This window comes from Clarias gariepinus, chromosome 28 (genome assembly GCF_024256425.1).
Source record: "Clarias gariepinus isolate MV-2021 ecotype Netherlands chromosome 28, CGAR_prim_01v2, whole genome shotgun sequence".
In the NCBI taxonomy this organism is placed as follows: Eukaryota; Metazoa; Chordata; class Actinopteri; order Siluriformes; family Clariidae; genus Clarias; species Clarias gariepinus.
Genome location: NC_071127.1, coordinates 11063031 through 11090152, shown reverse-complemented (window position 1 = coordinate 11090152; position 27122 = coordinate 11063031). Strand labels below are relative to the sequence as shown.

The 27122-nt window shown below is 37.8% G+C and overlaps 2 protein-coding genes across 3 annotated transcripts; one reads left to right on the top strand and one right to left on the bottom strand.

The window, feature by feature from the left end:
- The first annotated feature begins 650 nt into the window (after positions 1-650).
- Positions 651-21469, top strand: abcf1 (ATP-binding cassette, sub-family F (GCN20), member 1). Of its 2 annotated transcripts, XM_053490044.1 has the most exons (27): positions 651-826; positions 1108-1163; positions 1337-1414; positions 2604-2727; positions 2859-2896; positions 4968-5084; positions 6976-7026; positions 7286-7384; positions 8784-8846; positions 8996-9067; positions 9152-9250; positions 9351-9473; positions 12999-13099; positions 13209-13294; positions 13559-13698; positions 14742-14890; positions 15005-15088; positions 15742-15866; positions 15975-16087; positions 16190-16361; positions 17817-17891; positions 18065-18135; positions 18641-18673; positions 19931-20099; positions 20205-20269; positions 20372-20444; positions 20764-21469. In XM_053490044.1, exons 1-27 carry the CDS (start codon positions 769-771, stop codon positions 20928-20930), a joined length of 2601 nt encoding a protein of 866 aa, XP_053346019.1. In that variant the 5' UTR covers positions 651-768; the 3' UTR covers positions 20931-21469. The 2 variants fall into 2 exon arrangements, with proteins under 2 accessions (XP_053346019.1, XP_053346020.1); XM_053490045.1 differs by lacking the exon at positions 6976-7026.
- A 469-nt stretch (positions 21470-21938) lies between these two features.
- mrps18b (mitochondrial ribosomal protein S18B) lies at positions 21939-24473 on the bottom strand. The gene is made up of 7 exons (XM_053490046.1): positions 24359-24473; positions 24066-24210; positions 23892-23989; positions 23732-23800; positions 22466-22532; positions 22319-22378; positions 21939-22240 (listed from the first exon to the last, which is right to left on the bottom strand). The coding sequence occupies exons 1-7, from the start codon at positions 24437-24439 to the stop codon at positions 22044-22046; spliced, it is 717 nt and encodes a 238-aa protein (XP_053346021.1). The 5' UTR covers positions 24440-24473; the 3' UTR covers positions 21939-22043.
- Between the last annotated feature and the right edge of the window lie 2649 nt (positions 24474-27122).

The following is a 27122-nucleotide window of genomic DNA, read 5'->3' as shown; positions in this document are numbered from 1 at the left end:
AAGTGCATGAGAAACGTCTTCTTGTCCGAATCATTCGTTCTTTTGTCACGTGACTCCCATGGACACTATGCAGTGCATTTAACATGAGCGATTCTTTTTCTCATGAGTCTTCTGGTCTGAATCATTTGGTTTTTTGTCACGTGACTCTCATAGACGTTAATAGCGTAAAAGAACGAACGATTCGGACAAGAAGATATAAGAGGTGAGCTGCTCATTCTTCTATCTTTTGGGAAAATATGTCTTATTGGTTGGCGGCAAAGATACAATCACTGCCCACTTTTGAAAAAAAAAAAACATATTATGTTTGGAATACTATGATAAGAATAATAAGTTTTTCATTAATATAATGCTGATTTTAGGCAAATTTTTCATTCATAAATGCAAATGTATAAAAACTAAACCTTATTCTTCAGTCTTTAAAACTTTATAACAATTATTTTTTTGATCAATGTTTACTCAAACTTTATGATGCTATTATAAATGTATATTTAGTTCTAAATTTTCGTTCAATAATAATAATAATAATGAACGCACCTAATGTCATTGCAGGTTTAGCCAAATAATGATTGCACCTGCAGTTTCCTCCCCCAGCCTGTAGAGGCGCTGTCATTTTCCAAACTACCGGCTTCTGAGACTCTGTGGTGCTCTTGTGTAGTAGTGATTAGGGAAGTGTAGGCCGCGTGCGCGCTGCTCTGTCACACTCAGACTTAGCTACGCGTCAAATTCAGCGCCTGATCGCCTCTTCGATTCGTTTAAACGTCGAGAAACATGCCGAAGAAGTCTAAAGAAGTGGCGGAGTGGGAAGGAGACGATGAGCCACAGACGGGTAAAAGACTGTAACGGTCCACCACATGATCAGAGACAGATTAGCTAAACGTTAAAACTAGCAGTTATAACTCTGGGCCAGAGGTGTTACTGGGTTAGTTTAGCTGATACACTGCAAAGCCCGTGTGTTTGATATATGCGTCAGAGTTAAGATTACATCAATACGAGTTACTGATACAAAGAAGTCTGTTGTGTGATCTGCAGTACACAGAGTACTAAACCTCACACATGCACTGGGTTTCATCAGCTGTTCAATTTCACAAGATTTTCTCTTCCCTTTAGAAAAAGTTGTCAAGAAAGGAAAAAAAGACAAGAAAGACAAAAAAGACAAGAAGAGCGTAAGTAGGGGGAAAAACAGTTACTTATTGTAGTAAATATTGTACATTGTATATATTTGAGGTGACGTCACTGTGGTATTATCCCCTAATTCCCCCCCCCCCTTCCCATTTGTCCATAATATAGGATCTAGTATTTTATCCTTGCTCACTAGCCATCTTTCTTTCGTTGGTAGTTCTTCGATGAGCTGTCCACAGAACATAAGGCTGAGAAGGCAGAAGAGCTGGCAGTGAAAGAGACGCAAGCAAAGCAGGTACGATGATGATGATGATGATGATGATAAAGTCAGGCTGGCCACCACTGGTGATTTCTTCAGACCACAGAAACATTTTGTTTAGGGTGTCCCAAATGTGGTCTTGTTAAGACAGAGATAACAGTCACATGGTAAATACAGTCTTCATTCATGTTCGTTGTCTTTTAGTATCGTTCAGATTCTGTTATAACAAAAGAAAAAAGATATCTGATCAAAGCAGGTCTCAGTATTAGGCAAATGCAACCTCAGACTAAAAGCAACATATTACTTTTTTCCCCCCTCCATGCAAATTATTCATCAAAAATGAAGCCAAACATGAAAACAAGTACCCCTCCCTTGATTCAGTAGCTTGTAAATCCACCTTTAGCAATCATTACTTATATGGCTTTATCAGTCTTTCGCATTGTTTTTTTCTATTATTCTTTACAACCTTGCTTCGGGTCATTTAAGTTTTTTGGGCATTTGTTCATGCACAGTTGTGTTAAGGTCCCATTCCAGCGTTTCAGTTGGTTTGCGGTCTGGACTTTAATTAACCTTGATTTTTTTTTTTAAGCTGCTATGATGTAGATTTACTAGTGTGTTTTAGATATTGTCCTGACCAAATTTTATCCAAGCTTCAGCAGTCAGATGGCCTCAGTTTTGCACAGTTGGTGCTCAGGTCTTTGTGGCTGTAAAAACAAGGCCAGTTCATCACCCCTGCACCGCCGTGCTGGACAGTGGGTGTGAGGTGTTTCTGCTGAAATGCTGTTTGGTGTTTGCCGAACATGGTGCTGGGAATTAAGGCCAAACAACTCCATTTTGTTCTCATTTCTCTCGAGGACATTGTTCCAAAAATCTTGTGGTTTGTGCAGATGCAGTTTTGTGAACTTTAGTCTTGCATTGCACGGTCTGACCTGGGATATCCATTCGTGGGAAGATTGGCAGATGTCTTGAATGCTTTCCAAGTGTGGATAATCTTTCTCACTGTAGGATGTTAAACTTCAGATTTGTCACCAGTACCAAACAGTACTGTTGACAAAATAAATATATGCATTGAACAGTAAAAACAAACAAAAAAATAATTGAAATGGATTCCGTTGAGCTTTATAAATGTAAACAGACCTATATTATATAAAATTTGTTTTTGGAGAAAATGTTCAAGTGCTATGAAAACGAACAAACATTTTATACTGTCATGTATTTGCAACAGCCCCAAAAGAAAAAGAAGGACCGGCGGAAAGGTAAAGCTGGGGACGCGGATGATAAAGATGAAGAGGTCATGCAGCGACTCAAGAAACTCTCCGTCCAGCCCAGCGATGAGGACGAGGAAGAGGGTAATGTCAGGAACATTAGAGCTGCTTTTAGATTTTGCTTGTTGATTGTAAGACATTGATTGAGGACATGCAATGTAAGGTTTATTTTAAAAGCTCGATCCTAAATCATTCTGATTATACTTTGATTTCAGTAATAGCTGCTCCTGCAAAAGGTGGAAAGAGAAACAAGGTAAGCCTCCACAAAGAAAGTGTTTACATTCTTACAGGTGAATGCATGTTACGGTACACTAACAGTAGAGTGAATAAACCTGGATCACAAAGACATATTGAGCTCTTGAACAGATATCAATAGGGAAGCTGATGGGTTTAAATGTCAAACTATTTGTGTAATTATCCAGGTTCTTAGTTTTGTAAGAATATTAACAGCGGTATCTTTAGCAAAATATTGGTATCACAGAAAACACATTTTAATATTTAAAAAATATTATTTATTTATACTATTTCTTATTTAAATAGTATACTTATAAAATAAAAAATAATACTTATACAATTTCTTTTTAATATTATTTGCTCCTGGTGATGGCGCTGTACACTCAGTGAACGCTTCTTTTTCCACGCAGTAAATGGTGAACATGTCTTTCTTGTCAGTCCTCACCAGACCTCTCAATATCTGAGTTTTTTTTTTAATTATTTTCTGTTTACGGAGTGACGTTTCAGAATAATCATCTTATACATATGTTCTTTTTGTAAATCAATAATAGTGCTGCACAATTAATTGATCTCATTAAAAAAAATTAATCACAGTATTGACCTGTGAAATCTTTTACTGAAAAAGGCTTCGATTTATTACAGGTAATATACACATTCAGCAAATTATGTAGAGTTTGTCAGTAATTTTTTTTTTTTTGTGTGTGTTTTTAAAAAAATAATATTTATCTATAAATGATATCTTTGTTCAGGTATTTACTGCTAGTCCGGATAAATTCCTTTAAATACTAAACTGAAAATGGTACATTTAATAGTTACAATGTCAATATCTGTCAACATAATCAAAATCGGATTTTATTTTAATTAATAAATTAATTTTTCTGCAGAGTGCTTGGGCCCGCTCATCTTTGCCCAATCAAATCGTGCAGTACTAATCTGAAACAGTGACTATACAGTGTCTTGTTTAAGAGAGACAATACAGGTAGTCCCTGACTTATAAACATCTGAGTTATGAATTTCCACAGATACGATCAGACCACGGTTCTACGAACATTCATAGATGCGAATAAGTCAGGTAGAAGGTAGCTTATGTGTATTGTACAAAAAATAGACACTGCAGTGTACCAGATACCAATATTTACGATTACATACAATATTTTCAGTGTGTAAGTGAATGTATAAAAATGTCTTTATAAAAAAGTCTGGTATATTATATGTGTGTGTGTGTGTGTGTGTGTGTGTGTGTGTGAAAAAAATTGTCGCCTTACTGGTTTTAATGAATCAGTCCAGAAGGATGATGATAGAAAATGTCTGTCCTTTAAAGCTGTCCTGATGGTGAATAATCCTAATTTCGGGAAAAAATCCTTACACAAACAAAACAGAGTTCACAGTCAAATACAGCGGAAAAACAGCTTTGAGACAAAAATGGCACCCGGGATTCCCCTCGCGAATTAAAGGCACTATGAGCCGTATAAGACTCACTTTGTCAGACTTAAGAACAAAACTCGTTCGTAAGTAGAGGACTTCTTCAAGGCGCTAAATATAATTTAAATAAACTTATTAATCTGCTATCATCCGGGGATCGCTGGTTCAATCCCCGGGTGATGCTGTTAGCTCTCACAGCCGGAGGCCTAGAGAGGGCTGATTGGCCGAGCTCTCTCAAAGGGGAGGGATGAGAGGTACTTAGGCGCACCCACATAAATCACGGCTCTACAGCCAAGTGTTACGCCGCCAGTAACGGGGCGTGAGCAAGCAGTTAGAAAAGATGCTGGCGTCATGCGGTTTGGAGGAAACGCGTGATAGTCTTTGGCCCTCCAGGCTGAATGGTAGTAGTAGCCTTAATGTAAGAGCCCCCTAGTGACAGGGAGGAATTGGCCACGAATAAATTAGGGAGGAAAATCGGGGGGGGGGGGAAACCCCCCCCCCCCAAAAAAAAAAAAAAAAAAAAAACTAAACTTATTAATATGACATTTCACCACTGTTAGATTTCTCCATAACAGAACAGTTTGTTCCAAAGCGCAGACACAGTGGTAGAAACACAAGAACCTCATTGTTTAAAGACATTGTTTTGACAATCTATCTCTTGCTTTTAGGGTGGCAACATATTCGCCGCTCTGAGTCAGGGTCAGAGTGATGAAGACGACGAGGATGATGCAGATGATGACGACGATGTCAACGATGATAAACCTAAAAATAAGAAAGACTCCAAGGTGAGAGGGGATACATTTTTTCCAAAGAGTACGATATTACAGTGCTGAAAAGTGTGCTATAATATTAAAAAACTAAAAGCTGAAATCATCAGCTAATAAGAAGATTAACATTAGGACATGTGATTCCTAAAAAAAATTTAAAGCTTAAATTAATCTTCATCTTGGTGTTCTTTTTATTATTGCGTCTTAGATATTTTTTGTTCCCTCTTTTTGTTACATAATGTGTAAATTAACTACAATTTATGTTAATTTATTATAGAGTATTATGATAAAGTGTAAAGAAAGAGGTACGTGTGGTGGCTCGGGAAAGCCCTTCATCTAACTATTTAAACTAGTAAAATTTTGCTAATATCTCAATCAATGTAGAATACTGTACTGTACTGTACTTAGTCAACCAAAAAGTCAGAATCAGCAGAATGAAAATTTAAATTGCATGATCTGATTGCATTTGATCATGACATTTGAACAGCCTGGGTTTACTTACAAGCTGAATCCTTTAGGCATCGATATGTGCTAGGAATCACCATAATCACTAGGAATCATCACTGTTTCCGAATTTTCTGATTTTCTCCCCTAATTTAGCAGTGTCCAATTCCACCCCGTCACTGGAGGCTCTCACATTAAGCTTCTACTGCCAACCAGTCGGGAGGGCCGCAGACGTGGATTGGAGGAAACGGCCTCCGATCCACGTCTGCTGCGTCACCGACCATTTTTTCGAACTGCTCGCTCACGCACCAATGGGGGCGGCGTAACACACTCGGAGGAACACAGCTATCCCCTCCCTCCGCCTGCGCGAGCTCACAGACGCCCCTGATTGGCTTGTAGAGCCGTCATTAATGTGGGAGCACTGAGTACCTCTCATCCTTCCCCCTGAGAGAGCTCGGCCAATCAGCTCTCTCTAGGCCTCCGGCTGTGAGAGGTTATCACCGGATGATAGGACGCGCGCTTTACCACTGCGCCATAACAGTGTCTCTCTCAATAGTGTACAGTTCCTACAGACAGATGTGTCTTTTCTGCAAGTAGATGACAAGTTACCTGTCGATTTTCAAGGATTTCAAGGATGTTTGGTATTTTAAAAGTCTTAAATGATATTTTTTAACTTAGAGTCGGTTTATTGGGACATAACCTTATAATAAGTCGAAGAACATCTATTGATTGAAATAAAAAACATTTCCATGTTGTTTCAGTAAAATCTACAGGTGCATCCCAAAAAATTTTTATATAACCGAAAAGGTGATTTATTTCAGAAATTTAATTCAAAAAGTAAAAATTACACATACAGTATAGATAAATTATTTATATATATATATATATATATATATATATATATATATATATATATAACACAGAGACTGATATATTTCAAGTGTATTTATTTATTTATTTATTTTCATTTTGATGATTATGGCTTACAGCTAATGAAAACCCCAAATTCAGTATCTCAGAAATATGTTGTACTCAGTGAGTGGCGGCACGGTGGTGTAGTGGTAAGCACTGTCGCCTTGCACTCTGTCCAGGGTGTACCCTGTCTCATGCCCTAAGCATCCTGATATAGGCTCCAGAACCCCCCCCCCCCCCCCCCCCCCGCGACCCTGAATACAGGATAAAGTGGTATAGAGTGAGTAAGTGACGGGTTGTACTACTGAAAAGTATGAACATGTACAGCTGTCTCAATACTTCTGCTCTGATCTCCTTTTGCATGAATTTATCAATGTTCTTGTTTCATGGGCATTTACCAGAATTCAGTCTTAGCGACATCCGATGGGTTTTTCCCAGCCTGCCACACGCCTGCTTACCTTCACAGCATTACTGAGCATCAGGACCTGGAAATCTTTCAGTTTTTGCATCTCTAACCAATATGTGCCAAAATATGTGTATGTATGTAATTCAGGAGATTTCCAGAGGAAAGAAAAATGATAAGGCTAAGCCAAAGAAATCCAAGGTGGGTAAATAGGACGTTTTTTCTTTTTTCTGTCCAAATCTAACCATACTTACATTTTTCCCATATGTGTTACAGAAGATCAGTGTATATACTACATACTAACAACTCTTTTTCATAACCGTCTTGTTTTCTTTCATCTAGTGCAGTCATTTCCTGGAAATTGTATTTACATTAATTAAAAGGTCACAGAAAACATATTTAAGATGTTCTGTCAAAAAAAGGGGTACGTTCTCATTTCTCTAAGCTCACATTTTAACAGGAGTCTGACGATGAACCTGACGAGGAAATGGAGAAAAATGATGAGAATGAGAAGAAGGGAGTGAAGAAGAACCAGAAAGCAGGCAGCAAAGCATCTAAGGTGAGAGGAATTCAGTGTTACAGTGAATCACAGGCCACTAAAGTGGGACTCCTGGTCACTAGCTAGCTCCTCAGCAGATGGCTGTTTAAACAAACATCAAAGACACAGATCACACTTTTCCCCATTTTTTCCCCAATGTTTGACGTGAAAATTAACTGAATTGATCAGAGCCTACGTGTATTGTACAAAGAATAGACACTGCAGTGCACCAGATACCAATATTTACTAACATTTATTATACAATTATAAACAATATTTTTTGTGTGTAAGTAAATGTATAAAATGTTTAAAGTCTGGTGTATTGTTTGAGTGTGTCAGCCTCACTGGTTTCAATAAATCAGTCCGAAAGCACGATGATAGAAAATTGCTGTCCTGAGGGTTAATGACCCTAATTAAAAAAAAAAAAATCCTCAACATTTTACAGACTAATACAGTGGAAAACAGCTCTGAGACAAAATTGCGTCCAGGATTCCCCTCATGACTTAAAGGCGCTGAGATGACACTGTCACATTGTGAGAGTAATTTCCTTAGGCGCGGTTCTGGTTTTTGGCCACATGATGGCAGTGTGCGAAAAGGGAACAGATATTTAGCTTTAGAGATTTATGCTTTATATTGTATATTCGTGTCAGAGTCGTATAAGACTCACTTTGTCGGACTTACAAACAAGTTGCGTTCCTAAGTCAGATTTGTTCTTAAGTCGGCGACTTCCTGTATAACTAATGGTGGAGAAGTACTGGAGAAGTTAGTTCTGGTCTAGTATTCGAAATGGACGAGATTTATTCCAAGAGTGGTGATAATAGAACATGACAGCACTATGATGTTTAACTATATGTATCGGGTCTGCAGTACTGGAAAGATGGGGGAGTAGCTGTCTGCCAAAACACGCATTCAAAACCAGTCACTGAAGCATTTACAGCAAGAAAACACACCTGATAACATTACGCCATCTTAAACAACTAGCTTCGAACACATTTACATTTACATTTTATGTAAATGATTAAGAACACGAGACTTAATCCCAAATCTCTCTCTAACCCTCTAATACCTGATTAAATAAATAAACAAATCATAATCTGTTGATAATAAATGGTGTTTGTGGAACTGTTGTATAAAAGCAATAATCACACTTTATATCGTTCTGTTGTACTGAATATCAGCACGACTGTGATATTTTCTGAACTCAGGCTATGGCTTCACGTCTACGGCTGTGCTGATATTCAGTACAACATCGCTCCTTCTTGTGTGATATCACCGAATTGAATAACAACGGAGTGAAATGTTATTTATAATGATGTTGATTCCAAAGACGTTATCAAAAGAGTGACATTTTCTTATTATTATTGCTATAAATCTAATTGATGATAGTGTAATAACTTAAACAATGGGGAAATGTTTGCAGGTGGAGGACGAAGAGAAAGAACAAAAGACTCAGAAGGCTGCTGGAAAGAAAGAACAGCCAAAGGTCGGGATATATATATATATATATATATATATATATATATATATATATATATATAAAGCTTTAAAAGATGTCCTATGTGTATATTTGGTGTGGCTGAATCAGGAGCTGATCATCAATTGTCGTTCTCTTTACCTTCTGTTCTCGTACAGAAAGCCAAGCCTGCTCGCCAGCCTTCCAGTGAGGATGAGGAAGAGAAAAGCGATGACAATGACACCATGAGGGTATGATCATTGTTAAACTGTTCATTATTCTCTATCTTGCTATTTTTTCCATGTGTTCACAATCTTCGTTTCCTTTTTCGGTAGAGTGCCGAGGACGCTCTGGTCGCAGAGCAGAGCAAAAACCAGGAGGAAGACCCTTACGCCAACCTGAGCAAAAAGGAGAAGAAGAAGAAAAAGAAGCTGGTCAGTGTCCTGAGAATCGGCAGAATTAAAACCAGAGAACTGTTAAATTTCCACATGAGTGTTTAATGACCAGTTGATCTGCTCCGTTGTCGCTTCACAGATGGAGTACGAGCGGCAGGTGGCCAGCGTCCGTGCTCAGAGCGCCTCCGAGGGAGATTTCTCGGTCTCTCAGGCGGAATTGTCTTCAAGACAAGCCATGCTGGAGAACGCCTCGGATATAAAGGTCAGAACACTGGATCGGACCGCCTGTGTATTCTCTGTTCATTTTCAAACATCACACTAGGGCTGCAACTAACGATTATTTTGATAATCGATTAGTTGGGCGATTATGGTTTCGATTAATCGATTAATCGGATAAAACTTAACCGCTTCTTTAATTTGATATTTTTGCTATAACTATTTAAAAAAAAAAAAAAACATAAATCAGGGTATTATTTATGTATAAAAAAACTTTTAAAAATGCAAAAGCCACATATAGAGTTTAATAATCTTTAATTTTGACATTTTAAACCTTAAATGAAATGTAGTATATAATATATACAGTATATATATATATATATATATATATATATATATATATAGTTTAAAAAATACACTGATCTATTGGACTATAAAAAAAAACTGTAGAAATGCAAAAAGCTAATAGTCACAAATATACTGTTATTTGCATTCACTGAAAACCACAACAATCACTAAATGTAATATTCTACTATTATTCGCACCGTGTAAATTAAGCTTATCTAAAATAGCGCCATGTAACTAATCACTATTGTTCATGAGGTGATTGCGCAATGCGATGCGAGCGAGATACACGTGAACAGATCTAGCGCGACTGTCCCGAAGTTAGCAAACAGTTTAAATAAAAGCACTTAAACTATACAACTTACACAACTTACACGATGAAGAGATACAGTTTTTACCGACCCTGCTGACGTTTCACCATCCGTAACGCCAACATGTTTTCTTTTTAAGTGTTCGTGCATGACATGCAATGAAATCTCGGTCTTGAATAGCGTGCAGGTTACCGTCTTCTTAGAGGAGTTTAATGTAAATTGCTATAAAACCTTGGAGGACTCGGGGCGCGCGCTTTTTCCTGCCGGTGCTTCTGTAACCTCCATTGCACGAGCAGCTGTGTATGTGTGTGTATTTGTGCATCTTGTGGTCGCGCGCCTCAGTGACGTAAACAGCCCAACTAATCGATAACGGCATTCGTTGACAACGAATTTCATTATCGATAATTATCGATTTTATCGATTAGTTGTTGCAGCCCTACATCACACGAGTGAGAATGGTGAAATGTAGGTCACCAAGAAGTATATGCGGGATGGATAATCCGCTGTAGCGACCGCTTAAAAGAACAATAACCATATATAACCAGCATATACAGTGGTGTGAAAAACTATTTGCCCCCTTCCTGATTTCTTATTCTTTTGCATGTTTGTCACACTTAAATGTTTCTGCTCATCAAAAACTGTTAACTATTGGTCAAAGATAACATAATTAAACACTAAATGCAGTTTTTAAATGATGGTTTTTATTATTTAGGGAGAAAAAAAATCCAAACCTACATGGCCCTGTGTGAAAAAGTGATTGCCCCCCTTGTTAAAAAATAACTTAACTGTGGTTTATTACACCTGAGTTAAATTTCTGTAGTCACCCCCAGGCCTGATTACTGCCACACCTGTTTCAATCAAGAAATCACTTAAATAGGAGCTACCTGACACAGAGAAGTATACCAAAAGCACCTCAAAAGCTAGACATCATGCCAAGATCCAAAGAAATTCAGGAACAAATGAGAACAAAAGTAATTGAGATCTATCAGTCTGGTAAAGGTTATAAAGCCATTTCTAAAGCTTTGGGACTCCAGCGAACCACAGTGAGAGTCATTATCCACAAATGGCAAAAACATGGAACAGTGGTGAACCTTCCCAGGAGTGGCCGGCCGACCAAAATTATCCCAAGAGCGCAGAGACAACTCATCCGAGAGGCCACAAAAGACCCCAGGACAACATCTAAAGAACTGCAGGCCTCACTTGCCTCAATTATGGTCAGTGTTCACGACTCCACCATAAGAAAGAGACTGGGCAGAAATGGCCTGCATGGCAGATTTCCAAGGCGCAAACCACTTTTAAGCAAAAAGAACATTAAGGCTCGTCTCAATTTTGCTAAAAAACATCTCAATGATTGCCAAGACTTTTGGGAAAATACCTTGTGGACCGACGAGACAAAAGTTGAACTTTTTGGAAGGTCGTGCCCCGTTACATCTGGCGTAAAAGTAACACGGCATTTCAGAAAAAGAACATCATACCAACAGTAAAATATGGTGGTGGTAGTGTGATGGTCTGGGGTTGTTTTGCTGCTTCAGGACCTGGAAGGCTTGCTGTGATAGATGGAACCATGAATTCTACTGTCTACCAAAAAATCCTGAAGGAGAATGTCCGGCCATCTGTTCGTCAACTCAAGCTGAAGCGATCTTGGGTGCTGCAGCAGGACAATGACCCAAAACACACCAGCAAATCCACCTCTGAATGGCTGAAGAAAAACAAAATGAAGACTTTGGAGTGGCCTAGTCAAAGTCCTGACCTGAATCCTATTGAGATGTTGTGGCATGACCTTAAAAAGGCGGTTCATGCTAGAAAACCCTTAAATAAAGCTGAATTACAACAATTCTGCTAAGATGAGTGGGCCAAAATTCCTCCAGAGCGCTGTAAAAGACTCGTTGCAAGTTATCGCAAACGCTTGTTTGCAGTTATTGCTGCTAAGGGTGGCCCAACCAGTTATTAGGTTCAGGGGGCAATTACTTTTTCACACAGGGCCATGTAGGTTTGGATTTTTTTTCTCCCTAAATAATAAAAACCATCATTTAAAAACTGCATTTTGTGTTTACTTGTGTTATCTTTGACTTATAGTTAAATGTGTTTAATGATCAGAAACATTTTGTGTGACAAACATGCAAAAGAATAAGAAATCAGGAAGGGGGCAAATAGTTTTTCACACCACTGTATACTGATATTTCGACTACTTCCAAATAATCTTTTAATCTATTCAATCAATTCGTTATTTTACAAGGTAATAAATAAATCGAAGCTATAATGATGCTTTAAAGAAGCTGTGTATGGGCACCATACTATATGCTGTACCAATTTTGTTATATATGTTTATAATGTCTGCATAAGTACTTACAAAATCATTAAGTATTTCCATATATAACTAAAAAGAAATTATGAATAAATAACATTACAGGCGAATATATGCATGGCTGTACAAGACAGACCAGTTTTCAGATGGAAACAAAAAACCTAATGTACGCTCCTGGGATTTGCATAAAAATAGAAAGGAGCGAGGAGCTAAGTTACCAGAAAAACTCATATTCTCCAGCAAACTCAGTAAAACCTACCAGCTGTTTTACTTTTAGTACTGTGAAAAAGTCTTGGGCATATAAAAAAATATGGCATAAGAAAAAGATGCTTTAGAAAACATTCTGCATAAAAGAAACTTCTATAAAGAGCAATAAAATGAACAGTCAGTTTTTTTAAATGAAATTATAATTTTTTTAAGTTGTATATGAAGTACTGAATGATTTTGTACATAATTATGCAGACATGATAAATATATAGAACAAAATCGGTACAGCATATAATATGGTGCATAAGACTTTTGCACAGTACTGTGTGTATGTGTGTGTATATACAGTATAGTGTGGGTTTGGACAGTTCTAACGCTCCTGCTTGTCCTCTCGCGCCCACAGCTGGAGAGATTCAGCATCTCTGCTCACGGGAAGGAGCTTTTCGTCAACGCCGATCTCCTGATCGTTGCCGGTCGTCGCTATGGTCTTGTCGGACCAAACGGGTTAGTTGTCAGCGATCATGGCGCTAACTATCATTAAGGCGAAATGCACAGAATGTTACGGCCCTTGGTATCTTTCCCAAACGTCTGCTCTTCGTTCTTCTTTTTGTAGAAAAGGAAAGACAACGTTGCTGAAGCACATTTCCAACAGAGCTCTTAGCATTCCTCCCAACATCGACGTGCTGCTCTGTGAACAAGGTAACAGAAGCCTCTGACATTCTTAGATTCTCATGTCAGATTTTTATTTTATTACAAAAAAAGCAACGCAGATGAGCCAGGTGTTGATTTTTTTTTTTTTAACTGCAGCTATAACAAAAGGTTTATTTTAAGCTTTTCGTTCAAATAACTTTATCTACTCTCAAGACGTTTTTCATTTTACTGGCATTTTCATTTTCAAGTAGAAAACTAAATTTGCATGTATCTTTATTGATAATTACACTGAATGGCTGTGGTGTTTCTCAGAGGTGGTTGCTGATGACACTCCGGCTGTGCAGGCTGTGCTGAAGGCGGACACGCGGCGTCTCAGGTTGCTGGATGAGGAGAAGAAGCTGCAGGCTTTGCTCGAGAAGGGCGAGGACTCGGTGTCTGAGAGACTACAGAAGGTCAGATCTGCTTTTTTTTCTCTCTTAATATGCTTTCTGTTTCGTGTTTTTTTTTTTTTGAATGTGATTAGTGTTGAGGGACGATATTTTTTAAAGTAACTAATTACTAAATAAAATTGCTGCATAAAGGAAAAGTACAGCGGTACCTTGGCATATGAATTTAATCTGTTCAAGAGGCGAGTTTTAGATTGTGAAGCGCATTTCCCCATAGGAAATAATGTAAATGCAGATAATCCGTTCCAGCCACCCAAAAATGTTACCAATTTCTAACACTATAATGATATTTTTGCCTATAAAAACAATCCAAACATTTAGAAAAGATGAAATAAATAGACATTAAACCTCACTTAACCTTGAAACTGGCTCAGTTTTCTTGCTGCTGTTCTTGCTAACATTTGTGTGTCTCATGGTGGTGTGACTTCACTAAATCAAAAATTCCCACAAAAAATATGTAAACTTGCTTCGCCTGGTTTTCTACTGACGCGAACAAGATTTAAACGACCCCCGAACGTACGCGCAACTTAGCCAGCGTTCGGTTTGGCTCAGTCCGTTCATATGCTTTGCATGCCGAAGCTAATGCTTGCAAAATTTCAGTTTTCAATGCGAAAATTTGTAAAGTTAAAATTCTTTTACTTGTACATTTAAACAAGAAAATCCAAACCTGAAAAACACAATTCACACATACGTTGCATCCCTAACTCCTTATCTGAAAGCATTTATTTGCAGCAAAAAAATTACATTGTGATGTCTCAAACATTTGTCTGTTTAATGTCACGTTCATAACACTGATAAAGTGCCGTACATCTTCAGCATGTAAATAATTCTAGAAATTTTTAGATTTTTTATTTTTTATCTGAAGAGATAAAAACTTATTGCATTAAATAAAAAGTTAAAATTGATGAGAATTAATTAAACAATACAAAGTCAGTCCATGCTCTGAGGCTTTTTGTTGGAACGCTGGTCAACAAATCCATCATTTATGATTTATATTAGGTTTTGTGTAAAAATGTTCACGTACATCATCTTATCCATGCCTGTGCCAGGTGTATGAGGAGCTAAGGGCGATCGGAGCGGCGGCGGCAGAGGCCAAGGCTCGCAGGATCCTGGCTGGTTTGGGTTTCACCCCTGAAATGCAGAACAGACCCACCAAGAAGTTTTCAGGTGGTTGGAGAATGAGAGTATCGCTCGCCAGGTATGTGAAATATCACCTGTGAGAAGCAAAGCAAAAGATTATTATTTTATTATTATTATTATTTTTATTATTATTGATGAATGAGATGAGGTTTGCCTTTGCTTTGTAATACAGAGCTCTGTTCATGGAGCCCACGCTGCTGATGCTGGACGAGCCGACGAACCACCTCGACCTCAACGCCGTCATCTGGCTCAACAAGTAACGTCTCATGATTTTTGTTCTTGATCTTGAAAGAAAGATTTGAGAACAACTAAGCCACCACTACGAGACAATTTAGCTAATCATTAATGGAAATCACACGGCTGCTGTTTAGAATGATGCCAAATTAACGCTGGATCACACTTCAAACTGTAGCTTCAATTAAGTCAGTAGTATACACTCAACAGCCACTTTATTAGGAACACCTGAATCCCTGGTAATTCATGAAATATTTCAATCAGAGAAAAATAATAAGAAAAAAAAGCATAAAATTATGCATAGACGGGTCAAGAGCTTCAGTTTAGTTCATTTTATCTTGGACGTCATAATAAGGGAAATGATTGTGCCAGCTGTGATGTTTAAGTATTTTATAAACTGATTTCTGCTCATCTTCATGCTCAGCAGTCTCTAATGGTTGCTTAGAGTGATAGTAAAAGAATTCCTCCACCTCTTTGGGTCATTTCTTTTTTTCCCTCCATTTTTTTTGGTCCTTCACTAATGTTTGCCCTATTCTCCAGCTTAGGCCTAAATACCATAATGAAAACTTGGAGCCAAGCTTTTACTTACTCAGTGAACTTTCTAATAAACATATCATTTGTCCCATCCAGCTCTCCATCTAGCTTGTATCTCATGGCTCTATTTTTCTTTTTAAGCTACCTGCAAAGCTGGAAGAAGACCCTTCTGATCGTGTCCCATGACCAGAGTTTCTTAGATGATGTCTGTACGGATATCATTCACCTGGACAACCAGAAACTCTATTACTACAGGGGCAACTACTGTGAGTTACCAAATTTCAGGACGCGTGTTTTTTTGTTTTGTTTTTTTCCTCCCAATGGGAATCGATATGTGCGATCATGAGTTATGAAATCTAAAATCCATTTTGTAGTGACGTTTAAGAAGATGTACGTCCAGAAGCAAAAGGAGCTCCTGAAGCAGTACGAGAAACAAGAGAAAAGGCTAAAAGAGCTGAAAGCTGGCGGCAAATCCACCAAACAAGCTGTGAGATTTATTTCTATTAATTTTTTTCCTCTCATATTTGAGTTACTCGATATTTATATTGTTCAGCTGCTTTGCTTACGTCCTGTCCTGATCTTTTTACAGGAGAAACAAACAAAGGAGGCGCTGACAAGGAAACAGCAGAAGGGCAAGAAGAAGGGACAGGAAGAGGAAAGCCATGAGGCTCCAGAGCTGCTTAAACGACCTAAAGAATACACTGTGAAGTTCACATTTCCAAACCCACCGCCCCTTTCTCCACCCATTCTCGGTCTCCACAGTGAGTGCATCTTCTAACCAAACACGAGTGCATTAAAATAGCAAAATAGATATACAAACGCAAAATAGAGCCAAATAATGAGTATCATATGAGAGCCACTCATGCAAGGGGCGTTCAAGTCAAACTGGGACTTGTGATAAAATTTGTCATGAATGAAGGCTGAAAAAAAAATTATGGAGATCGGGCTATTAAAGGAGTTCCTGAGAGGCTGGCGTAAATCGGTCATATTCAGCAACGCTCGAATATGTGCATTAGTGTAGCAGGGGATTATGTAGAGAAGGAAGGCGAGTTTTAACTCTCATAACTGTGTTGTGTTCTTCTGCACAATTAAAAGTCCCACTTTTGACTTGAACGCTGCACTGACTTGTACAAAGCAAAATAATAATTGCAAAAAAAATAAGGATTAAAAGACTGGTCTTGCACACATGGCTAGAACTTGAGTGATGTTGAAGAGGTTAAGGAGCTGTGTTTCTATGACATAGTGTTGGGGTTTATATTTAATAATAATAATAATAATAAAAGGAGAAAACTCCTTTCTGGTAAGACCACACCCACTTTCAGATTCATCTATTTAAGGCTCTATACAGGTACAGACAGTAGTATTGAATAGAACATCACCATCTAGTTCTGTTCATGTGATAAATCAAAATCAAACTAACAAAACATGTTCACTGTAAAAAAAATAATAATAATGATTAATTAATAAATAAATAAATAAACGGTAACATTTCCTGACCAATCATATTTGAGAAATAAATAGCCCAGTGATATAAAGGGTGATTAGAATTATCCACACAAATTTGGTCAGAATTGTTTATTTTAATACTTCCAATGTTTCAATGGGTTTTTTCCCCCCTTTTCTTTTTTTTCCCCCTCTAGTTGAGTTCTTTTATAAGGTCATATTAGAGGAGACATTTAATTGTCTAAAAGTTTGCAAGAACAGTATAGTCAAATGCATTTGCAAAACCCATCCAGCACCATAATGAAACTTGAAACCAGGAAAACAAGGCCATAACTTACCTCTGCTGCAGAGAAGTAGTTCACTTAGAGTCACCGGTTACCTCAGAAATCACCAATTAACAAACAGCACCTCGGATTAGCGCTGTTATAAACGATTTACAGTGCAAGTACCAGATACATCTCAATATCAACTGTTCAATGGAGATTATTGTATATTTCACCTAAAAATAAAAATCAGGATAGACCATGGAGATAGAAATTGATCCCAAACTTTTGAGCGGTAATGTATATACAGTAAACATGATCCCCATGTACGAATTACTAAAATCTAAAGGAGTAAGTTTCTCATACTAGGTTTATTAGAACAGACTTTAAATTATATTATCCTGTGATTAGGCATTGTAACATGTACCCACTTTGAATGATTTGGTATGTTATCTGTCTGAAAGTCAGTACATTTGATTGAAAACTAACTTTCCGTTCTGTTCTTCTCAGCCGTGGACTTTGCCTACGACGGTCAGAAGCCTCTGTTCAAAAATGTTGACTTTGGTATTGATATGGAGTCTCGAAGTAAGTCACATTAAAACCTAGTGCACCATTTTTAAAAGAAATAATGCATTATGGCGGTAATATCTGTTATTTTATTAATTGGGAATCATCAACCACTGACAGATTAGTTTGGGAGTATCTGAACAGTTGATGGAAATAACATTGGTTTTTTTTTTTTTTTTTCTTCTCTCCAGTTTGTATAGTCGGGCCAAACGGTGTCGGAAAGAGTACTCTCCTCCTCCTGCTGACGGGGAAGTTGACTCCTGTAAGTGTGCGACTCTGTAAATGAATGTCTGTCCATCTTATTAATGTATTTTATTCCATCCTAGCTATGTGACAAAAAAAACATCACAGTGATGTATTCCGTCATACGCATAATCAAATCAAGCACCCACCGAATTAAGAAAAAAACATTAGGACTAGACTCCTACACCTTACTTTTAAGGCAAAATAAATAAATAAATAAATAAATGTCCAACCTGGTAAACACCTGCGGCGACTCCCCCTTTTATGACGAATCATACAGGTTTTCACACCAGTGATGTAAAAGCAATGCAAACAAATGTCAGCCTGACAAGGAAGAAAGGGACAAAAGGAAAGCAGAAAGTCAGTCCCACAATAATTTTATCCAAATATCCACGGAAACCCGCCCAACTTAATGCTAATGTTCACAGGTTGCAGGTCGACCCTGCGCATCACTATTGCACAGAAATTAAATAAATAAGTACCTTCCAATGGTAACAGATGGCATGTCCATGTTTATTTTTCAGACCAGAGGTGAGATGAGGATGAATCACCGCTTGGTAAGTAGAAAGTCCTAACTGTTCGATAACAAGTTAGGTTACATTAATGTGATTGCTCTAATACACTGCTTGGCAAAAAAATAAATAAATAAAGTTGCAGTCTGTAATTTCATTTAGCACACAACATGGTGTCCAGTTCCTGTGTAAAAATTATTCCTCGTGCTCCCAAACCCACTCATTTACAATTGAAGTCCTGTAATTTACCTGAGATATCAGAGAAAAGCTAATCCATACTGTAGATGTGATATATCCTGGTTATTTAGGACATTCAGGTCAGCAGCAGACTTTGTTTTATTGTCACATACTGATGCTGAGTCTAGACCTGAGCAACTGAAGCAACCCCATATCATAACACTGCCTTCAAAGGCTTGTACAGTGGACACTATGCATGATGGGTGCATAACGTCACGTGCTTCCCTTCTTACCCTGACACACCCGTCACTCAGTGGGAGTAGGCTCAATCTGGACTCATCTCAATCTAATTGATGAAATCCAATAAGAAGATATCCCTGGCCAATTAAAGCCTTTTTTTTTCTGATTAGCTTCACTGAGGAGTGGTTTTCTTATGGACACACAGCTGTTTAGTTCCAGCTGTCCCAGTCCCAGATGAATTCTCATCACATTTTGTGTGTACTGAAATGCTCTTACCTTCAATTATTAAACAGCTTTCGTTTTTTAGTGCTGATTTTTTTTTGTGTGTGTTTAAGTGATCTCCATTCATGATTTATTTTTTCCCCAATCAAATTTTTGGCCAGACAGTGTACATTCTCTTCATATATTATTCCCATAGTAAAGTTTAGTTCCCATCTATAATAATGTGACATTAATATTTAACAGATTTTGGAAAATAAAAGTGTATTAATAAGTATAGTGTAGCTTTATGTATGGAGATGTTTATGCAACATTATGTAACATTGAGATGAGGATGAATTAAGATTTACATGTCGGTGTTTTCTTATTTTAAAGGAGGTCTAAAATCCGCTAAAGGCTAACACGGCGATCTTTAGATCTCACTTATGCCTAGGTTATTCGTTAGCAGTCAGGAGTGTAGTAAGTTTTCCACCATGGGGAAAAGTCTTCATGGCAGATTAATTTCTGTAATTTGTCAATAACATGAGCATAATTTTTTTTCCTTCTATAATAAGGAACATTTTGGTTTCTGGTGAGGGTGCTACTGTTTATAATAAGTGATTGCAGGATTCCATCCCTAATTTATTTTAACGATTTATTTGGAAATTTCTGTTTTGACGTGTGCAGAAAGTGGGCTTCTTTAACCAGCAGTATGCTGATCAGCTGAACATGGAGGAGGCTCCCACCGAGTACCTGCAGAGGAATTTCAATCTGCAATACCAGGACAGTAGGAAGTGTCTCGGTCGCTTCGGCCTGGAAAGCCACGCGCACACGATCCAAATTTCTAAACTTTCCGGTGAGTACTTGACTCGCTCCACGGTCTTCACTCTTCACTTCTTGTCTTTTCAACCATGCTATTCAGTGACCTGCTACATTTTACATGTTACTTATGTTATTTCAGGTGGCCAGAAAGCGAGAGTAGTATTTGCTGAACTTTCTTGTCGCCAGCCAGACGTCCTGATTTTGGTGAGTGGTTAAAAGAAAGTAGGTCAGAGGATATTGGTTACATGTGGTGCAAAATATACTTAACTGTTTACATTTGTTTTAATTCCACTTTTTATTTTAAAGGACGAGCCCACTAACAATCTGGACATTGAGTCAATCGATGCATTATCAGAAGCCATCAATGAATACAAAGGAGGTAAGTTTTCACAACAAACACAATGAAAATCGATTCAGTGAATCGATAGTCGATAAAAGTCAATCCTGGCCACGATAGAAAGGCACGGGGACACCTAGTAAAAAAATAATTTATTGTCTTTTACAATTTAAATAAAAAGTGTGAACTATATGATGTAGTGGATGGGCGCTGAATCTGTTTATGACCAGATTTATTCTTGTTCTTGAGGAATGAGAGCCGACGTACATTTAGTTGTGCTAGATGTCGCAGATTTAAAGTCCAACATGAACATTATTTATTTAAAATAAAATTACCAACAATTGTGATTTATCTTTCCTAGCTGTGATCATTGTGAGCCATGACGCGCGGTTGATTACCGAGACTCAGTGCCAGCTGTGGGTGGTGGAAGACCGATCCATAAACCATATCGAGGGAGATTTCGAAGACTACAAGAGAGAAGTGCTGGAGGCTCTTGGAGAAACGCTAGTGAACAAGCACAAAGAGTGAACGTGCCACTGCTTCAGTCTCATAACCTACAATAAAGTTCATCTTTATCAACACAGTGTGATGCATCTGGTTCTGGACCCTTTTTTTTTTTTTTCAGAGTGATGTGCAGGATGGTTTTGGATATGTCGGCTTTTTCAGGAAGTACAGTGTGAGCTTCATCAGCGCGTCCCATAAACAGTGTTGTTTTTTTTTCCCCAATGACCTGCAATAGGGCTGCATGATATCGATCACATTTGTGATTTTGCCTTGCATTGGTTGGACACCTTTTCACTACAGTATATCATATTCTGTCCAAGAATAAATCAGGTGCTGTGCTGCCAGTGCACAGTTGGATCTTGTTTCTTTTTCTTTCAAATATCAGCTGCAAAAGTCAATAATGTAGAAATGTTATATATCGTGCAGCTTCAATCGGCAGTAGAGCCGTACTGGTCGATTTGTACGTAGAAAAACAATTAGTGCAAAAATTTAAAGCAACTAAATGTAATAGGAACTTATGAGTATTAACGAAATATGCGAATAAATGAATTTTGCAGTAAGAATTTGTGCCTTTTCTTTTTTTTCTGACGAAACCATAAAACACGAGCGAGTGAAGAAATTCCAAAGTACATATTTTGGTTTGAGTACTTTCATTGTTTCAGCCTTTCCTCAATTTCACCATACATACTTAAATTATAGCACTGTGATTGTACCATGAGTGTTACTTGTCCTCATAATAGAATATATTTAGGCCACGTTCACATAACCAGCTTGAGACTCTGTTCCAATTTTTTTACCCTGATGTGACACTTGTCTGATGGAGGCAGCTGTCCAACCCAGATGGTGTGAGCAAAGATGCAGCAATGTGCACTTGTGTCCACTTTAGAGTCAGATAAAAGTCACTTGTAATGATAAATGTTAAACCATCATGACATGACAATAATCTAAATTAAACAATATGGCTTGTAATGTGAACATAGCCTTTGAGTAATGAATAAACAGATATAGTACTTCAATAATACAGAGTCTCCATCAATTTCAGATTACTGTTTAATTTAAATATTACAGTTTCAACAACACATATCTCTGTGCTTTGTATGGACAGTCCACGACCAGGTTAAATCCGTGAAGAAATTTCTACTTCAGGTAAGGTTTGTAGATCTTCTTTACTCGGGCCAGCTCCCGTTCATCTGGCTCTATGTCGCCGTACCACGCGTACCAAGGTTCACCATGGGTGTAAGCATGCGGCAGAGGTGTACGCCCCACTGCACCGTGGGAATTGGAGAAGTCCTCTCCAGAATAGTCCACTAAGGGTAAGTGAGTTGGAATCAAACCTAAAGGAAAGAAACGATATCAGGAACGCTGCTTAAATGCAAATGCTTTTGTTTGTCTCAAAGGTGGCGGTGTCTCACCATGGTCTCTTGCAGTTTCGATTGCCTTGTTAAGTAGTTTCTGTTGCTTCATGCATACCCCTGAAGAGAATAAAAACAGCAAATGTGATAAATGTAATTGACTATAAAAAGTAAAGTGAGATTGTGAAAGAAAAGTAGTGACTTTACCAGTCCGAGTAGGATCGTACACCATTCCAGTGTGGGGGCTTATAAACTGCTGCAGCAGGTTAACATTCTATAAAGGCAAAAAAAAAAGTAATTTTTGTAGATATACAACCCCTTTAAAAAAAATTGTGAATGAGGTAGTATTTGCGTCACAGAAAGCATCGACCAAAGTTATTGTGCCAAGAGACATTGTGCTGTGCAACTGGACACGTGCGTTACCACGTCTGCTATTTTATTATGGTCATGACATTTTTCTGCATGAACCTACGCCATGTTGCCACCAAGTTCGTCCACAGGCTGCTGACCCAGGAGCAGAAGTTACGTTACCGGTAATGAAACTTGGGTGTACGGGTACGCCCCTGAGACGAAGCTGCAGTCTTCACAGTGGAAGAGCACATTATCTCCACGAATGAAAAAGGTGAGGCATGTCTGCGGCTAGGCCAAGCTCGAGGCGATATACAGCGAGAATTCATTCTCATGGGCCAGACCATCAATAGCAAATTCTAGTGCCAGGTTTTAAGTCGCCTGATGGAGTACATACGGCGGAAAAAAACAAGACGGCCAAGACGATGTATTGATGTTAAAAAGTGTCTCACCTAAGGGGTGTACAACTTAATTTTCTGATAGAATCATATAACACCATTTTTCCATAATACTCCAATATCTTAATCCATGCATTTTCTTTTGTAAATATGCAAAGACATTTATATTTTTATTAATTGTATTTTTAAAAGACACGTATTTGCTAAATAAAATTTGTTTTTGTTTTTTTTTAATGGAGCGCCTCTAACTTTTTTTTATTCAAATCTTTCAATGATCTTAAATGTCATTTAGATTAAACTTGGCCAATTTAGATTTCACATGAAAAGACGAACCTGAAAAAGTGTATTATTCTAAAATGCTAATTTTACCACACACACACATTATAAATATATAAATATATATATATATATATATATATATATATATATATATATATATACACAAACGATGTTTGTCTTTGCCACACTACATCTGTAGTGTAGGTAACCATCTCAAATTTTTGTTGTAATATATATCTAGATAGATAGATAGATAGATAGATAGATAGATATTACAACAAGAATTTCACATGGTTACGGACACTACAGATGTTTTGAGGAAGAAAAAAAAAATCCTTAATTTTGCATAAACCATTAATTTTTGAATAAACAAAACCAGCACCAACATTGTGTTTGGGCTGAGCGCTTGTAAACACCTAATCTCCAAACCTTTTCGATGTATACAAACCTGATAGTGGATGATGATATTCGGATCACGACATATCGGACAGGGGTTCCCGCAGATCTTGTCTCCTCGCTGTGGCGTAAAAACAATAAACGATGGTGATGAACAAAACCTGAAGGACGGCCGCTTCGCAACACGATTCTTTTTTTTGCAAATGACTTACTATGCAGGTCTTCCTGGTCTTTTGAGGAGGAATACCACCCTTATGGTTCCTTCTGTAGTCAGTCCAAACAGGTCTGGATCCGTAGCGCTCAATGTACTCTGAGGGGGGGAACAAAAAGAGTTTAAACTCAACCTGTACATATGATATTAACATAAAGAAAGCCTTGTTGTGTACCTTCACTCTCCAGGTATTCCCACGGTGTGTCTTTATAACGAGAATGTGTCTCTACAGCCTGAACACTCAGTCCTTCACAGGCCAGTCGAGCAGAATTAAAGACCTGTCGCCGGACTGGAGTCACAAACACGACCCTGACTCCATTCTGTCATTTAAAAAAACACTTTATTATTATTATTATTATTATCACTCCCACCTGTCACTTCTCACACACTTTTAAAAAATTAACCTGCATTATTATGAATAAGTCTGATTTCCGCATTTACGGATTTTATATGACAAACCCAACGAACCTGAGCTCGATGAATTCTTTGTAAAACAGCAGGAGAGACGCGACAAGCCGCCCTCACGATGTTCTGTAGGGACGCCGCCATTTTGTCTTTAAAAACGAACCCGGAAGTCAAAGTTGAACTCAGAGGAAGTAGGAAGTTGAGAGCCCCTATATCGGTTTTATTATTACTGTTAATTGTTTATATATTATTTTCTAGGTTGCTGTTTACTCTTTATATATATCTGAGATTTAAATACATGATTTCAGTGAAATTATTTTTGTTTAAGGTCAACACTTTGTTTTGTTTGTTTGTTTGTTTGTGTGATCCCCCCCCCCAGACAAAATAATACACAACATAAGATAAAAGGAGAAGTAAATAGCAAATAACAACGGGCGAAAAAAAAATGTAACAACACACTTCGAAAGGGAAAAAAAATGTAAACTGTAAACAAAAAATGTATGAATGTAGATCAATTCCTGCTCTCTGTTTCAACTAGTTCCCTGTGGAGTCCGGTTTCTCTCAAGGTTACTTTCTATTGCTATCTTCCTTGCCACTGTCACCCTCGGCTTGCTTACCAGGGACTGTCTGACATTCACTCACTCATTTTCTACCTGTATTCAGGGTCGCGGGTACCTGAAGCCTATCCCAGGAGGCTTAGGGCACAAGGCAGGGTACACCCTGGACAGGGTGCCAATCCATCACAGGGCGCACACACACATACACACACCCATTTACACACTACGGGCAGTTTGGGAATGCATATTAGCCTAACCTGCATATCTTTGGACAGTGGGAGGAAACCGGAGTACCCAGCAAAAACCCACCAAACACGGGGAGAACATGCAAACTCTATGCACACAGAGACGGGAATCGAGCCTGGCCGGGAATCGAACCCAGACCCTGGAGGAGCAAAGCGACAGTGCTAACCACTGTGCCGCCCATAGCAAATAACAAAAGGCAAAAATATGTAACAACACACTTCGAAAGGGAATAATAATGTCAACTGTAAACAAAAAATGTATGAATGTAGATCAATTCCTGCTTTCTGTTCCACCCAAATGAGGGTGGGTTCCCTGTGGAGTCTGGTACCTCTCAAGGTTTCTTCCTAATGCCATCTCAGGGAGTTTTTCCTAGCCACTGTCGCCCTCGGCTTGCTCATCAGGGACTATCTGACCATTTTGATACGTACACATTCACATTTCACACAAATTTAAATAATTTTTTTGATTGTGTAAAGCTGCTTTGCAACAATGACAATTGTTCACACACTACAAGGAATTTGGGAAGGCCAATCAGCCTAATTTGCATGCCTTTGGACAGTGGGACTGGAGAACCTGGAGGAAACCCACCATGGACACAGACCTGAACTGGGAATCAAACCCCCACTCATGACTCTTTCGCCAGTTCACTGATTTTGCCTCCTAGGATCACTTTTGATATGTCCTGACCACTGCAGCTTGGAAACATTCCACAAGAGCTGCAATTGGAGTTGCTCTGACCCAGTTGTCTAGCCATTACAGTTTGGCCCTTCTGACAGGATACATTTTCAATATCTCATTACATTGCGGTGGATATGGGTGGGATATATTAGGCAGCAAGGAACCTTTTTTCCTGAAGTTGATATAATGGAAGCAGAAAAAATGAGCAAGCGGTAGGATTTGAGTGACTTTGAAAAAAAATTGTATGGTACTGACTATGTTAACTCCTTTGTACAAAATGTCAGATTTTCCCCATGTTAAATCTCTTCTATTAAGGCATGGATTTTACCTGACCAGATCAGATTTTACACAGTCTGTAAAAGCTTAAGTACATGTTGTCATTAAAGGAAATAGGAAAAACTAAATATTCAAATATTAAAAATATGCAAAACCTTAAATGGCAAAAGAATGCCCAACAGGATCATTATCATCAACAGTGCTGTAAGACTTTTGCATCATACTATACATATGACACTGAATATTTTACAATACACATTCTACCTAATGTGTAAAAATATTAAACCACACTTGCCTCCGATAGTAAAATGGATATTTTAATTATAGTCACAAAAAGAATACTTGATTTTTTGCAATAGTCAGTGTGCAAAATTATGTAGATGCTTTATTTTTTTTTATTAATTACAAGTATCTAATATAACTTGTAAGAATGTCAACAACCAGCTGGTAAAGATTGATCTTTTGCTAAAAACAATATATAATATTCGTCCTAAATGTTTTGCCCTACATTTGCGTTAAACATCAGCATCATTTCTCAATATTTACAATATTTTTGATGAGTTTTACTTCATTTAAATGAACTGTAAACCTTTTAAAACCTGTGCAAGCACCAGCAATCCCATTTGCATAACTTAATTATAAGCCATAGAATCATATTCAACTTGACCATGATTTTTTTTTCATCACTTTGATGTTTGCTGTTTGTTCATTACAAACACAGTGTATAAAAACAAGTTTATCTTACAAATTAATTGACGTAGATGGACCAAATACATATTGTGGTGCTTGAAAGTATTTTCTGAAACTTTTTTACTTTGTCGAGTTCGAGGTTGACATTTGTGGCGCTTCTCTATTAAGAAAAATCTATAGAAAAAAAAAAAAAAATTTTGGTAGTTTATTGTACTTTTAAGCATTTTATCTTGTTACCTGGCATTTATTATTACTAAATATGATGTAATAATATGATATAATACATATAATATAATATATCTCCCTCATCCTCCCGGCCTTTAAAAAAACGACCCTAATCTTGGTCTTGAACACTTTTTCTTTCCAACACACTTTTGCTT

Excerpts from the sequence above, each read along its gene's own strand:
- mrps18b (XM_053490046.1), bottom strand. The coding sequence starts at position 24,439 with ATGGCGGCGTCCCTACAGAACATCGTGAGGGCGGCTTGTCGCGTCTCT. Across the intron at positions 24,211-24,358 it reads AAAGAATTCATCGAGCTCAG|AATGGAGTCAGGGTCGTGTT; the intron begins GTTCGTTGGGTT and ends TTTAAATGACAG. Across the intron at positions 23,801-23,891 it reads AGACCAGGAAGACCTGCATA|CGAGGAGACAAGATCTGCGG; the intron begins GTAAGTCATTTG and ends TTTACGCCACAG.
- abcf1 (XM_053490044.1), top strand. The coding sequence starts at position 769 with ATGCCGAAGAAGTCTAAAGAAGTGGCGGAGTGGGAAGGAGACGATGAG. Across the intron at positions 7,385-8,783 it reads CAGGCAGCAAAGCATCTAAG|GTGGAGGACGAAGAGAAAGA; the intron begins GTGAGAGGAATT and ends AAATGTTTGCAG. Across the intron at positions 9,474-12,998 it reads AGAACGCCTCGGATATAAAG|CTGGAGAGATTCAGCATCTC; the intron begins GTCAGAACACTG and ends TCGCGCCCACAG.